Here is a 15202-nt window from a genome sequence, read left to right as displayed (position 1 = left end):
TTTTACAGCAATCAATAATGCTAAAATATTTATTGTTTAAATCAATATTTGCTCAAGCACATATTTATTATTTACTATTTTTCATTCAGTACTAAATTTTAACATAGGCCACAAAAAATGAACACACTTGCTTTTAAGTATGTTGAAGTAACTTGCCATATTTTTCATATTAAGAAAATAAAGTGTTGGGCAGGATCAATAAACCAGAGAGTAAGGACACCACATATGGTTCTCCGAGTCTGCCAGGAATGATTCATAACTGAAGAGCCAGCAGTAAAACCAGAAACATAACCAAGCGTGCATCAAAAACTAAAATTAAAAAAAAAAAGTTGTCTATTTGGAAAGGCAATTCAAAATAGGTTTCACTATGCTATATTGTTCTATCAATAAGTGATAGAACACCTATCACTTGCATGATTAAATCAGTCATTTTTAATTATAAGAGAATGAGTTGCTAAAAAGCAACTACATTCATTTAAGGTATATATCACTACTCATTTTAAAACTTATGAAGAGGGAAAATAAAACTATAGAACGTAGCTTGGAAGACAGTGAGAAGACTCCTACTAATAACTTTATGGATGTTTAATTATGCATTTGACATTTTGATTATAGTACCTTAAATGTGCAAAAGACAAGTTTCCCCTTCAGTTATCTAATTTCTACAATATGAAGAAGCTATTTGATTCAGAAAGGGATATTTAATTGTTTTGTTAAAAAAGAAAAAGAAAAACATTTATCAAATCTTTTCAAACTATTACTTCAAATAGTGATTGTATTCATTTTTCCACTCATTTCATCCCTTTTCTTTATTGCTTGTTATTAAACTTTGTTTACCATGCTGGGTTTTATAGACTTGTATAAGCTATCTTAAACTCTTTCTGGAAGAAAGCAGACTGTTAGCAAAGTGTAATATAAGATGTATAAACACTTTCAGTTCAATGGAATTTGCACAATAAGTAGGTTTCATTTGACATTAGGACTGCACTTCAGGAATAAACTTCTGAGACACTCCACCCCAGGGAAGACTGTCTGAATATGAAAAAAAAAAAGTGTTTACTTTAGCAGACTGAGTAAAGGCCCCAAAGATATGGAGTCCTAAGCCTGGAACCTGTATATGGCACCTAAAAAGGGGGTCTCTGTATGAGTAACAAAGTTAGAACTCTTGAGAGCATTTTCTTGGATTTTCTAGGTCTGTTTAAGTGAAATCACAAGGAATCTCATGGGACAGAGGATAATCTAATTGATGGAAGAGAAACTAAGTGACCTAGGAGGCAGAAACTGAGGTAACATGGTCACAAAGTGCCAGCAGCCACCAGAGCTGGAAGGAACAAGCAATAATCTTACTTCAAGCCTCTGTAGAAAAACCTAATTCATGTATTGATTCTGGTCTTGTTAGAGCAATTTTAGATTTTGAGCCTCTAGAAAGTGAAAAGAATAAATGTTTGTTTTGTTAAGCCACCGAATTTTTAGTCACTTGTTGCAGAAAAGGAAACTAATATAACTATTTAGATGAATATATACAAGGGATTAGTGGAAAGACTTCTTTTCCCTTTTTAACTTAAAGAGATCAGAAAAGATCTTAAAAAACGTTAGTTTCCCAGAATTATCAAATATCTAAAGGTAGTTTTAAAAGATGAGGACCAGGTCAGAGCTAGTACAGCAGTCTCGGGTACTTCTCTTGGAATGTAGCTGACCTGGGCCTTGATCTCTGACATCCCATATGTCTCCGCCATCCCCTCTAGAAGTGATTCCTGAGTGCAGAGACAAGAGTAAGCCCCTGAGCAGTGCCATTGATGCATCATCATCATCATCATCATCATCATCATCATAAAAGATGAAAAATCTTTTTATTTTAAAGGATTGCCAAATGTTCTGGGGGAAATACTATACTTTAAACCAAATTTCCTCTCTGCTACATCAGTTATATTAAGAGGAAAATATTAATGAGCTGGTGGAAAGCCTGACATGATGGGGAACGTCTTCCCTAGCCCCCTCATTTAATGGCTCTGCCCACAACCAAGTCTGTGTTTTCCAGTCTACTAATTTCCCAGAATGTCTTGTTTTACTGGGAGTAATTTGGTCTTTGACAGCATTAGAGTACACATTTGTGGAAGTTTCTAAGTCTCCTTGTTGCATTAATTGATCTCTAGGTATATATTAAGTCCACTATCACTTGGGTCGTCTCCCAAAGCACAAGAGATCAGCTCCTCAATAACTGCCCACTTCACCTCTGTATGTTGTATCTAGACTAAGATGCTGACAGGTAAGACATTCCTACTCTATGTAATTCTAACATAAACTGTATTGGTAAAACTTGCACGTAGAAAACAACGGGACTCTCTTAGATAAGGGTTCATACATTCAGCCAAGTGGCAAAAAATATTTCCCCTTAATATAAACTGTATAAACTATAACTTCTTGACAAATGTTATCCTTAAAAAATATTGTATACTGCTGGATGAAAAGATCCACACATCTTAAAGTAAAAAGTTTTAAACACAGGGATTAGGGGTTGTGAAGAAATTAAAAATTAAGAAGCAAATATCTATCTGGTTATAAAAGTATAAATTTTGGGGGCCAGAGCGATGGCACAGTAGTAGGGCATTCACGGCTGACACAAGATGGACCTCAGTTCCATACCTGGCGTCCCATATGGTCCCCAAACCCAGGAGCGATTTCTGAGTGCATAGCCAGGAATAACCCCTGAGCATCACCAGGTGTGGCCCAAAATAAATCAACAACAAAATAAACACAAAACTAAAAAATAGTATGAATTTTCAAGGCTCATTTTTTAACACTAACCTCTTCAAATCCAACCTGGGTTATTTTTATTTTTCATCTCAAGGTTTTCTACAATCCCTTTTTGTATTTTAGCAGATTGTCTCTAACCTGTCCACTAGAATGATTTCATTCATCCCTTATCTCTGTGGTTATGCTTGTCCCAATCCTTAAGAGAGTGGCAAAAGGAGTCTGAGGAAAAGGTGGGAACTTTGGATGAATCTTTCATCCCCCCAAAATAAGCTTTGCTCCCTTTTAACAAGAGGAAAACACTACCTACCAATGGCAGTGCTGTAGGAGTCAACACAGCTAAAGCACACACACACACACACACACACACACACACACACACACACAAAACAGACAAAAGAGCACAGGAAATATACCCTCACTAACTTGACCCTCTCCTACAGGACCTAACATTTTTCACATGCTACCTCACTCTGTGGCTCTTTCGCCTCTAACATGGCTGCACTTTCAAGCTGATCTCATAACTTATCACATGACTGCCTATCACTCCCTCTCCTGAAAGTTCCTGAAGCAGGAGTCAAGTCTATGTTTATTTCTACCCTACGATGCCTGCATGGCAAAGGAACGTCCTGGAATGAATGTGTCAATTAAATCTCACTGGTGAAGCAGATCTAAGACCCCAGAGCTTCCAGCTTGCAGTTCTAGAATCAGAATGTGCAGGCACATTTCCTATCTTCTAACTTCTCTCCAGCTTTAAAGCAACAGCCTTTCAGAGCTTTGGCAAACGTTCAAATACACCGAATCCCTGGGTGCAGAGTTACAAACTGATTGAGCTGAGATCTGTCCGATTGTGGAAGAACTTCTAACACCTCTCATCTGTGGGTCGGTGTGAAGTTCTGTGTGGACCTACTGTCTTTCCAGGGTGAGAGCCGCCAACGGAAGTTTGAAGTTGGACCCTCTGCCTTGGTGAATTCTCCTGGCTTATTCAGAGAATGCTGAGCCAGCTGGGGTCAAGGTGTCTAAACTAGAAGCAGCTCCCTCAAAGGGCAGCAAAATCTTGGGTGATGGAAATAAAGGATGCTGGTTCTTGCAGTTCAGGAAAATCCTGACACCTGTGGGGCTCCAGGCTCTCTCTCTCTCTCTCTCTCTCTCCCTCTCTCTCTCTCCCTCTCTTTCTCTCTCCCTCTCTCCCTCCCCTCCCTCCCTCCCTCCCTCCCTCTCTCTCTCTCCCTCCCTCTCTCCCTCCCTCCCTCCCTCTCTCTCTCTCCCTCCCTCTCTCCCTCCCTCTCTCCTCTTCCTCTTTTCCCTTCTTTGTCTCTGCTTGTCTGACTGTCCATCACACACACACACACACACACACACACACACACACACACACACACACACACACACACACACACGTTGATGCCAACAACTTGAAAGGCTGAATTCTGCAAACCAAACTCACTCGAGGCTCCTCAGCTCCCCCATCCGCCCTCCCCATGAAGTTCCTTTCCAGGCTCTGGTTCTTGCCTTTCCCCGTCGAGATGCCAGATCTTAGGACCGAGTGTGACTCTACCATTCGAGGCTGCCAAGGCGAGCCCTTGGGGGAGCAAAGGGAGCCTAGAGCGGGGCGGACGGGAGTGGGTGGGGTGGGGGGACCCCGACACACGTGGAACCCCGAGGCCCAGATCTGCTGCAAAAGCCCAGGCCCGGCGGCGAACCACCCCGTTGAGTTCGAAAACTGGGAGCCACCGGCAATGGCCTGAACTTGGGGGCCAGCGTAGTCGCCCTGGCTCCCGGCTGCTTGGAGCAAAGAGACAGACGGAAACCGGATCCTGCACCCCGCACAACAGGTCTTTCGGGGCACCCTGGGCGACGAGCTGGGGATCTGGGGTGGGGGGAGAGAGGGATGCGCATCTGGGGGCGCCTACTCGGCGGAGGGGCCTCTATTTCACCGCCCCTTCCCTGCCCCCCAATCTTCCAGCAATTCCAGAGTTCTGGGGTGCAGGATCGATGCATCCCGCAAGCGCACAGAGGAGGCGAGTTGGGGGGCCGTTCGGAGCTGGCTCGGCTGGGCTGGGTCCGAAAGGAAAGTTGGGGTCCAGGGAAGCGCCTTTCTGCGTGGCATGCCGGGGCTGGCCGCGGGACTCTTGGCCATCACTCACCTTGTGCTTGCGGCTCCATGCTCCCCGGTGGTGCCTTGGGGGTCGGTGCTTGGCGAGAGACGCCGGCAGCGGTGGCTGGACTGGGAATGCAGCTGGCCGCCGCTCACGCCCTCGCCCGCTCCCCTCCCGTGTGCTTGGCACCGCGCGCAAGTAGGGGACGGCCGGGCACCGCCACTGGCCGCTGCTGGTCCCTCCGCCCCTTCCAGTCCACCTGGCCCCGCGGTGTCGCGAAGGAGCCCACAGCTGGGCGCCACCTGCCGGCGGCAGCGCGCAGAGCGCCAACCGCGGCTCAGGGACCCAACTCCTGGCTGAGCTAAGACCTGCTCGCTCTAAAGTTGGGTGTTCTGTTTATGACTGAAACCCAACTACCATCATGCTTGTAATCATGATGCTTACATAAAGATTTTATTTAAAAAAAAATAAAGTTGGCTGCACCTAGGCAAATTGTCCTGCGAAATAGCAAGGTTTGGGGACTTCAAATAATGAGGCTTTGTTTCTTTGAAATGACAAATATCAATTTGTTCCTTTTACTGGTCCCAACATCTTCTCAATTGATTAAAGACATTTTATGTATGATAAAAGTATTTTATGGGGAGGGATCAGAGAGATAATAGCAGTCTCACTCTCTCCCCCAGGCTGGATAGACAGGACGATGGGTAGGGCATTTGCCTTGCATGCAGCCAGCAGGAGTTCGGTTCCAGGAACACTATATGATGCCCTGAGCTCTTTCCAGGAGTGATCTCTGAGCACAAAACTAGGAGCAAATCCTGGTCACTGCTGAGTGCAACCCCCCCCAAAAAAAAGAACAAAACATCTCTCTTTCTCTCTCTCTCTCTCTCTCTCTCTCTCTCTCTCTCTCTCTCTCTCTCTCTCTCTCTCTCTCTCTCTCTCTCTCTCTCTCTCTCTCTCTCAATTTAGAATTCAGTTTCCTTAGCTAAAAGCCCTTGCCAAGTGAAGGCATGAACTCCATTCTGGGTTTGCTCACATTCATCCATAGACTATATAGCTTGGGACTCCCCAACACATCAACAGAGTATGTAGTTCTACATACAGTCAGATGTGTTTTGTACCTCAGAATCATCTCATCTCATACTGTATGAACAGTATGGCCAGTAGTGCAACTCCACTAACACATCAGCCAGAATGTGTAAGCAAGTGAGTGAGAGGATCATCCCATTCACACACACACCACAACCAACTGCAAGCACAACCAAGTTTATGCGAATCCATGTCATCACAACAATGACAAAGGGAAGTGGGGGAATAAATTCAAGCATATTATTCAGTGCGTAGGTTTGAATCACTAGATTTGAGCTAGATCCTTCAGCACTATAACTCCCACTTGAATGAAATCTATCAAGTCTATGTAAGACCTTATTTCCTTTCTCTTTTAATTTTTTTTATTTTATTAAAACAAATGTGATCTACAGAGTCCTTCATAGTTGAATTTCAGATAAACAATGAGTCAGGGCCCTTCCCACCACCAGTGTCACTCTCCCTCCACCAATGGCCCCAGAGTGCAACCTATACCACCACTCTTTGCCCCCTGGCCTGCCGGTATAAGAGGCCCATTTAAATTTAGATTGTTAAAGTTTAAGTTCCTTTATCCTAACATTGTTGACTTTGGCTTGACTATTTAGTTCTGTCCTTACTTTTTTCCCACCAGTGCATCCAAGTCCACTTGGCTCCTGGCCCCCAGCCTTTCTTTTATCCTTTCTTCTTAGTTTTATAAAAAAAAAAAAATGTGTGAATGTGTGATAAAACAAAGTAATCCATATCCCAAGATTCTATGATAAAGACAGTAACCCTGATTTAAAAGATAAAAAATAAAAAAATAAATTTAATTTAAAAAGGTGTGTGTGTGTGTGTGCATGCGTGCGTGTGTGTGTGTGTGTTGTGTGTGTGTGTGTGTGTGTGTGTGTGCGACTGGTTTGGGGGGGTTGTTGTTCTTATTGTTGTAGTTTTGCATAAACACAACAAAATATGGTGAAACTAAAAAGGAAAAATCTTTGGCCTAAAAACAGAGAACCCTACCCATGAAGCATTCTGCTATAAGACAAACTACAGATTTTGGGCCTACTAAATTATCTAACCCCAAAGTCTTTCTCTGTGATCCCAGTGAAAGTTCTTCACAATCACAGTTGTTGCAGTAAGACCTTATTTTCTTTCGAAGGCTACAAATAACCTTTCTACCACTGGACAGCACTTTAACACCATGATCAAGAATTGTATATTTATTTATTTATTTATTTATTTTTGTTTTGGGGGGCCAAAATTCCTGCACTCAGGAATTACTTCTGGAAGGCTCAGGGGACCTTATGGAATGCTGGGGATTGAACCCAGGTTGACCTCCTGAAGGGCAAACACTCTACACACTGTGTTATCACTCAGGCCCAGGAACTGTTTAAAATAGCAAATAACTCACCCCCACCCCAAACAACAGGAAACTTGTGTGTGTGTGTGTGTGTGTGTGTGTGTGTGTGTGTATGTGTGTGTGTGTGTGTGTGGTTTTTGGGTCACACCCAGCAGTGCTCAGGGGTTATTCCTGGCTCCAGGCTCAGAAATTGCTCCTGGCAGGCACGGGGTGGGGGGTGGGGGGAACCATATGGGACACCGGGATTCAAACAGATGACCTCCTGCATGAAAGGCAAATGCCTTACCTCCATGCTATCTCTCCGGCCCCATGAAACTTATTTTTGCATAGTTACTTTATTTAAAACAACTGAAAGAAGGTAATTCTTGCTTGTATGATCTCAGCTGAGATAGGCACTTGCCCACTCAAATTTTTCAGGACTCTGCACATGTCTGACAATGAACATAGAAGCATTCTACTAGTTCTAATGATACTAGTCAAGTTTAGTGTGAAGGCAATTCACAAGTATCGAAGTTGTAAATTACTAGCAACTGAATTTCTTTCATTTGAACCTCTAGATTCTGTTTGTATATTCATGAAGACATCATTTAAGAAAAAAGACTCAAAGCTGTTTCATTTAATATGACAGTTTTGTTAACCTAGAAGAAAGGCATGCAGATTTCAGATTAAAAGATATATACATATGCATATATATTGTTAGAGAGTAGGTATCATCACTTAGATTCTATATTTTTAGATAAAGGGGCTTTTTTTTATTAAATTGGCATAATTAATAACAAAAAAATTTGAGTCATCTTACACTGTTTTTTCCTTTACCAGGCAAATGAACACAACCTAATACACAAATAAGTCTTTCTCTGTTCTAGGAGACAGTGATTTTTCTCAATCTTTAGATATATTAATAAAGCCAATTTTAGGAATGTGAATAAAAAATTATTCTCCCACAAGTATAGGGTGGCAATCTCCATCTCTTTTAAAGGTGAACATGACTACTTAAGTTCAATCATGTCTTTATAAGTAGGCAATAGTGATTTGCACTCGCTGACCTAGAAGTATCAAAATTCAAAAAGCTGATCATAGTCATCTAAACACAAGTCAATCTTATTTAAATCAGAGTTGTCCAACAAAAATACACTGTATCAGTCACTCATTATCTGAATTCTAATAAAAGAAATAGATTTAAATATAGTACACATTAAAAAGTCATGAGACATTTTTGTAATAAATAAGGTGGTGCCAACTATTATTTATTAGTACTTTTTGTGTCGTAAAACTATCAACTCTACTTTTTCGGTCTTTTCTTTCTTTATTTTTTTGGTTTTTGGGTCACACCCGGCAACGCTCAGGGGTTATTCCTGGCTCTACGCTCAGAAATCACCCCGGCAGGCTCGGGAGACCATAAGGGATGCCGGGATTTGAACCAACGTCCTTCCGCATGCAAGGCAAACGCCTTACCGCTATGTTATCTCTCCGGCCCCTGGTCTTTTTCTTAATGCCAGCAAAGATCATTTTTGTTCCTAGGATGTATTTCTTTTGATTCTCCAAATACCCAGCAGTGTATCATCTCCTCAGGTGAGGCCTTTGTTCTTGTTAGTATCAATGTAAAAGAAAACAGGAAACTGACATGTCTTCCGCCCAAACAGACCATGGAGATTTGGCCCAGTCTTGTGCTCACCTCTCTTTCCATGGTCCAGCACTGAGTACACTTCTGGACAAAAATCTTTTTGCCCTTCTCAATATCACCCATTTTAGAATCTCATTGTTGCTGCATGTGACCAGAAGAGATCACCTCGCAAGTCTGTTGTCCTGCTCTTTTCTCCATATTTATTATATTGCCAAGAAACTGCTCCAGGCCTGGCCTGGAAGCATAACAAAAATGCATGACAAGGTTGGTCTAAGAAATAAGCACATGATATATTCAACAAATGTCTCAACTCCTTACATCTTAAATTTCTATGAATTTAACATTTTTCTTAGCATCTATATAATCTTCAGCTATAAAAAATAAAATAATAGTCTTAAAGAGCTGACACTGTGTTAAAAGTGGTTTTTTTTGTTGTTTTTTGTTTGTTTGTTTGTTTGGTTGGTTGGTTTTTGGTTTTGGGACCACACCTGGTGATGCTCAGAGGTTACTCCTGGCTATAGAAATCACTCCTGGCTTGGGGGACCATATGGGATGCTGGGGATCAAACTGTGGTCCGCCATCCTTGATCAGCAGCATAAAAGGCAAATGCCCTACTGCTCCACTATCACTCCAACAAAAATGTTATTTTTAATGTTCATATTTATTCACCTATTCCTCCTACTGAAGAACTAATACAAATTCACAGCTTAGAGAAAGATTTGCTAAATAAACAATGAACTAACTAGTGAGTTCTACTTTATTGGAATTTAAATGACTGTCATGGTATAGACCAATAAGCATGAACTGGCAGGGTCTTTACTTTTGTCTTGAAATAAGGAACACTTATGATTTCCTCTTTTCTGCTTATATCAACACATCTGTGTTTTGGTTCTATTGAAGATATTCTTGTTTTTTCATAATCATTGTTAAAATTATTTTATAGCTCACCTAGACCAGGGCTTTTTTTAGTGACTTCTGGTAATAGTGACCAGATAGAATGTGCTAGGTGAATCAGAATTAGAGATTAAATCACTTTCAAAGTTGGTTCTATTGCTCAACTCTTTGTACTCTGAATGAAAAGACCAGATTAAGGTTGACGCCCAGTGGTTAAAAGAAGCTAAAAATAGTTAATTATTTTCTAGCTTGACTCATCTAACCTTCATCTAAACTCTGACTCATTTTTCTCATTTATAAAATTTCAAGCTATTTTCACTGCGTTAATTCACTTTATTATTATCATTCATTTTAAAAATAAATTCTTTCAACATAGTTATGAAATATGCTGTGCCCAAGGAACTGTGCTAAAGATAAGGAAATGGGTAAGGACATAATCTTTTTCATCCAGAAATTTCATGTTCTGCTTAGAAGAAGAATAAACAAATGTTTTATGAAGGAAAGATAAGATCAATTTTGTACTATAAGATGGGTAAGGAGATAATGCAGTTTCCCTGACAATGTTTGTCTTAGTGAATCTTCAGGGATGGAAAAAAATTAGCCAGATCAGCTATATTAGCTAGTGCTTTAACAATTAATAATTGCTTGCTAACTGTGTTTGCCAGTCTGTAGCACAACTAAAGTTATGACTTCACACAAGGAAGTCCATCATTGCATTGTTTTTCTTGTTACTTAACATTTGAAATTGTCTGAATTGCATTACAGTAATGCAATCTACACTCTCCGATTTTCAATTCTTCTTTATAGGTAGTCTATCTGGAAAATAATGGTAGATTTTAATAAAGTCAAGAAAATGCTAGCTCACATCTCTGGAATAAAACCTTTCACAGTGATGGGAAGGCAGTGAAATCTTAAGTGACCAAGGGGAATGTATATGTCCCCTTGCCTATACAAGTTCCAGGTATTCCTAACTTGTGAAGCTGGTGGAGTAGGCTGAGATGGATCAAAAAACATGTTTTGTCATCAAAAGGCCCAGGCTTCATCATTAGCTGCACATGGTCTTTGAGAATCACTAACCCTGAGAGCAACCTACAAGTAACATGTCAGGAGTAGCCCATAATCTTTAGTGGTATGACCCAGCACTAAAAAGCAAAAAAAAAAAAAAAAAAAAAAAAAATATATATATATATATATATATATATATATATAGCAAGGGTGCCCTTGGGTGAATAGATAACAGAAATAAAATAAAAGGGTATTAAGGGCTAAAGAGATAGTACAGAAGGTGAGGGTACTTGCCTTGCATGCATGTGCCCAACCCAGTACTAATCCCTAAAATCCCTAACATCCCATATGTGCCCTGGCCCCCATTTTCTGTAACCTTATTAAAAGTTAATCCTGAGCACCACTGGATATGAGAAAAGAAAAGAAAGGAAGGAAGGAAGGAAGGAAGGAAGGAAGGAAGGAAGGAAGGAAGGAAGGAAGGAAGGAAGGAAGGAAGGAAGGAAGGAAGGAAGGAAGGAAGGAAGGAAGGAAGGAAGGAAGGAAGGAAGGAAGGAAGGAAGGAAGGAAGGAAGGAAGGAAGACAAAGCAGTAGGGTGTTTGCCTTGCACGCGCTAATCTAGGACAAACCGCAGTTCTGTCCTCTGGCGTCCCATATGGTCCCCCAAGTCAGGAGCTATTTCTGAGTGCATAAGGAGGAGTAACCCTTGAGCATCACCGGGTGTGACCCAAAAACCAATAAAAGAAAAAAGGAAGGGAGGGAGGGAGGAAGGGAGGAAGGAAGGAAGGGAGGGAGGGAGGAAGGGAGGAAGGAAGGGAGGGAGGGAGGAAGGGAGGAAGGAAGGAAGGAAGGGAGGGAGGAAGGGAGGAAGGGGAGGAAGGGAGGAAGGAAGGAAGGGAAGGAGGAAGGGAGGGAGGGAGGAAGGGAGGGAGAGAGGGAGGAAGGGAGGGAGGGAAGGAGGGAGGAAGGGAGGGAGGGAGGGAGGAAGGGAGGGAGGGAGGGAGGAAGGAAGGAAAGGAAGAAGAAAGACCATCATGTAAGAAAGGAACAGCTTTAGCCCCTTCCTCCTCCATGCCAATAGTCACATTCGAGGACCATCAAAGATGTCTCCTGGAAGATGCTGCAATCCTCCTTCTTTGATTGCAGATAGCTAGGTATGAAAATATCTAACCCCATGTAAAGCAATGTTAAGCATGGGATAACATGCTGACAAGCTAAGGGGAAGATTTCTGCCTATATTTTCCACAAATTGCTTCTCTTGCCATTGCTTTGCCATAAATCACCTCTTTCTTATTTTTCCTAAATAGTTGGCACTGTCAATGAAAGAGCTAATAGGGGTTATCCTTATTTCTAGAGAAAGAAACAGAACAATAAAAGACAAAATGTGGCTTCAGTTGGGAAAGTATTATAAGTATTTGAGATTAATTCAATCCTCAGCTATTTAGGTCAGGGGTATCATTAACCTTAGAATGACCAGTGTCCTTAGCTCAATCTAGTTTTTCTTATTTTTAAATTTTATTACTTTATTTAAATCCACTGATACAAAAGCTGTTCAGAATACAGTTATTTCTGGTATTCAATGTTCCGATACCAATCCCACCATTAATGTAATATTCTCTTCACTATGTCACGAGTTTCTCACCTAACCCTAACTATGCCCTCTTGGCAGGTACAAAATAATTTACTTTATATTGCTTATCACAACTAAATGGTAGTCATTATTGAGAAAAATCTTCCTAAAAGAAAATTTGTGAAAACTGTTATATCTCACAATGGGGTCAGTAAATGAAGTTTTGCTAAACTTTTGCCAGTGAGCATTCTGTGATATTCTTGTTTGTTCTAACTTGTTGAGCTTAGGTGCTTTTTATGCATCTTTCACATCTAATTTGGTATGCTCCTTCTCGAGTGTCAGCATTTAAAAAAAAATTGGAAGTGTTACCTGGCCATATGCACTGCCACACACTCCTGCATCTGTAAAGCTGAGCTGATGAGTTAACATCATGGATGTGGCTATGAGATGTGAGCATGGTTGTTGAGACTCTCAGAAGTACAAAGTGGTGGAGAGTGACTTCCTGACCCTTTTCCGAGAAGACCAGAGTTTTCAGCACCCAAACTGTTATATCTGAAGTTGTTGTTCAGAAATCAGTGGTAAAGTGATGAATTGGGCAATTGACCAGGCAGTGATTGTGGAGTGTGAGTGCAGCTACCAGGGTATCAGGCTATCAGGGCAAGACTTGACCTGACCCTCTCACAAGGTTACACCAGAGTTTGAGCTGTGGGACCAGTGTTCTCAAGAATGTTCACATCTTGTCTTGCATCTTGTTAGAGAATAAAATGTATCAATGGAGCTGATTGATGAGCTGACATGGCTATAGCTATAAGATGTGGGTCCAGGGGGCCGGGCGGTGGCGCTAAAGGTAAGGTGCCTGCCTTGCCTGCGCTAGCCTTGGACGGACCGCGGTTCGATCACCCGGCGTCCCATATGGTCCCCCAAGCCAGGAGCAACTTCTGAGCGCATAGCCAGGAGTAACCCCTGAGTGTTACTGGGTGTGGCCCAAAAACCAAAAAAAAAAAAAAAAAAAAAAAAAAAAAGATGTGGGTCCAGCTTTCTTTGTAAGAAGGGAATTACTGGGCCCGGAGAGATAGCACAGCGGCGTTTGCCTTGCAAGCAGCAGATCCAGGACCTAAGGTGGTTGGTTCAAATTCCGGTGTCCCATACGGTCCCCCGTGCCTGCCAGGAGCTATTTCTGAGCAGACAGCCAGGAGTAACCCCTGAGCACCACCGGGTGTGGCCCAAAAACCAAAAAAAAAAAAAAAAGAGAGAGAGAGAGAGAAGGGAATTACTGAAATGTTAGTGTAGATAATATTCAAGAGGATATAAGAGTAGAAATGAGAGACCTTCCAACAGAAATAACAAGACTGAAAAACTTGGTACACAAATTGAAATGTCAGTGTAGCATTGTAACAATAAATCTCCTCCATCCAACCCCCTATCCCCCCCCCACCCTGGTTACAATGAATTTCTAATGAAATCAAGAGAGAGGACTTTCACAAGGCTGTTAGAAGTACTTCTCCCCAGAATGTTTTCCCTAAGTGAGAGTCCCGTTTTTCCTACATCATGCCAGCACTGGTTGTTCTTCTTTGTGTTGTATGTTAGTGTCTGGTGTGAGATAGTATCTCATTGCTGTTTTGATTCGCATTTCGCAGATAATGGTGGTGGTGTCCGTATTTGCAAGCATTTTTTCAAGTGCCTCTAGTCATCTGTATTTTTTCTTTGTGGAAGTTTCTGCTCATTTCTTCTTCCCATTTGTGAAAGGAGTTAGATTGGATAAACTATTTTTTCCAGTCCATGATCAATCTTTGTATCCTGGACACCATTTCCTTCAAGATTAGCAGTATACTCATTAGGACTCTAATTCAACTTGCCACTCATTTAGGGGACAGGGTTGGGGGTCTCTCAGCAGAATATCCTCTGAGTCTGACATTCAATGCTCAACATTGACAAGGTGGGATTGCTTGCATGATATTGGCACCCCTAAGGCTACACTCAGCAGTACTGGAGTGGCTGTCAAGGCATGCAGCATGCATGCCTCCATTATCAAGGGAGGCACACTCCAGATGTGGCTTTTGGCTTTCCTGGTGCAGTACCTAATTTTCCTCCCAAGAAATATTTTAGCCAGAAGGCCCGTTGGAGAAGTCAATCATAACTCCTGCGTGCATTACTGGCTATATTTATGACATGGCTGTGACATTATATTTCTCTTTTCTTTTTATTTGATTTTGTCTCCTTTACTAACTACAGATATTTTGGCTTTAGTTATCCTGCAATCTTATAGAAATTTTCAGCACCAAAGACTGCTAATTCCCCCCTGGCCAGTATATTTGCAACTCTAAGGTTGAGCCAAGCCAGTTCCCAGCAACTTGATTTTTCCTGCTCTCAGCTTCATAGTGCTAAACAATAGCTTCTGCCTTTCTTGAATTCTACTTTCCGGAGGCTGCACACTTCTTGCAAACCAGAACACCTCCATCTCATGTTTCGCCTTACCTCTAGCAGGGCTCTTTCTCACCTATATCAGGTAGTTATTTGATATGTAGATTCTAGGGTCTTGTACCATTGTGTTGTCCCTCCTAACTATCCTCCTCCCTTTGTTTCCCTGAAAATACCTTGCATACCAGAGTTGTGCTTAAATTGTCATCAGCTGAAAAGTAAAATTTGTCTCCCTTCTCATAGACATGGGTCCCCATACAATGCATTTTGTGTGGTCTCAATTATTTTATATTTCATATTCGTCCACTCGTGTACCCGTTTTCCTCTCGTGAAAGTACTATGACCCACGAGGATTGCTGAGACGAAACACATCTACAGCAGTGGAGGCAGACAGCACATGTGGTACCAGAAAGTCAACTAA

The 15202-nt window shown here is 41.7% G+C and overlaps 1 protein-coding gene across 1 annotated transcript in view; it reads right to left on the bottom strand.

Annotated features, from left to right (window-relative positions):
- TPD52L1 (TPD52 like 1) overlaps positions 1–5077 on the bottom strand; it is a 112135-nt gene extending 107058 nt beyond the window's left edge. Inside the window, exon 1 of the mRNA XM_049771148.1 lies at positions 4899–5077. Coding sequence (XP_049627105.1) covers positions 4899–4917 — 19 coding nt within the window. The 5' untranslated portion in view covers positions 4918–5077. The remainder of the gene's footprint in view (positions 1–4898) is intronic.
- Between the last annotated feature and the right edge of the window lie 10125 nt (positions 5078–15202).

The sequence above is a fragment of the Suncus etruscus genome, chromosome 4 (assembly GCF_024139225.1).
Source record: "Suncus etruscus isolate mSunEtr1 chromosome 4, mSunEtr1.pri.cur, whole genome shotgun sequence".
NCBI lineage: Eukaryota > Metazoa > Chordata > Mammalia > Eulipotyphla > Soricidae > Suncus > Suncus etruscus.
This window is presented reverse-complemented; position numbering and strand designations above follow the sequence as displayed.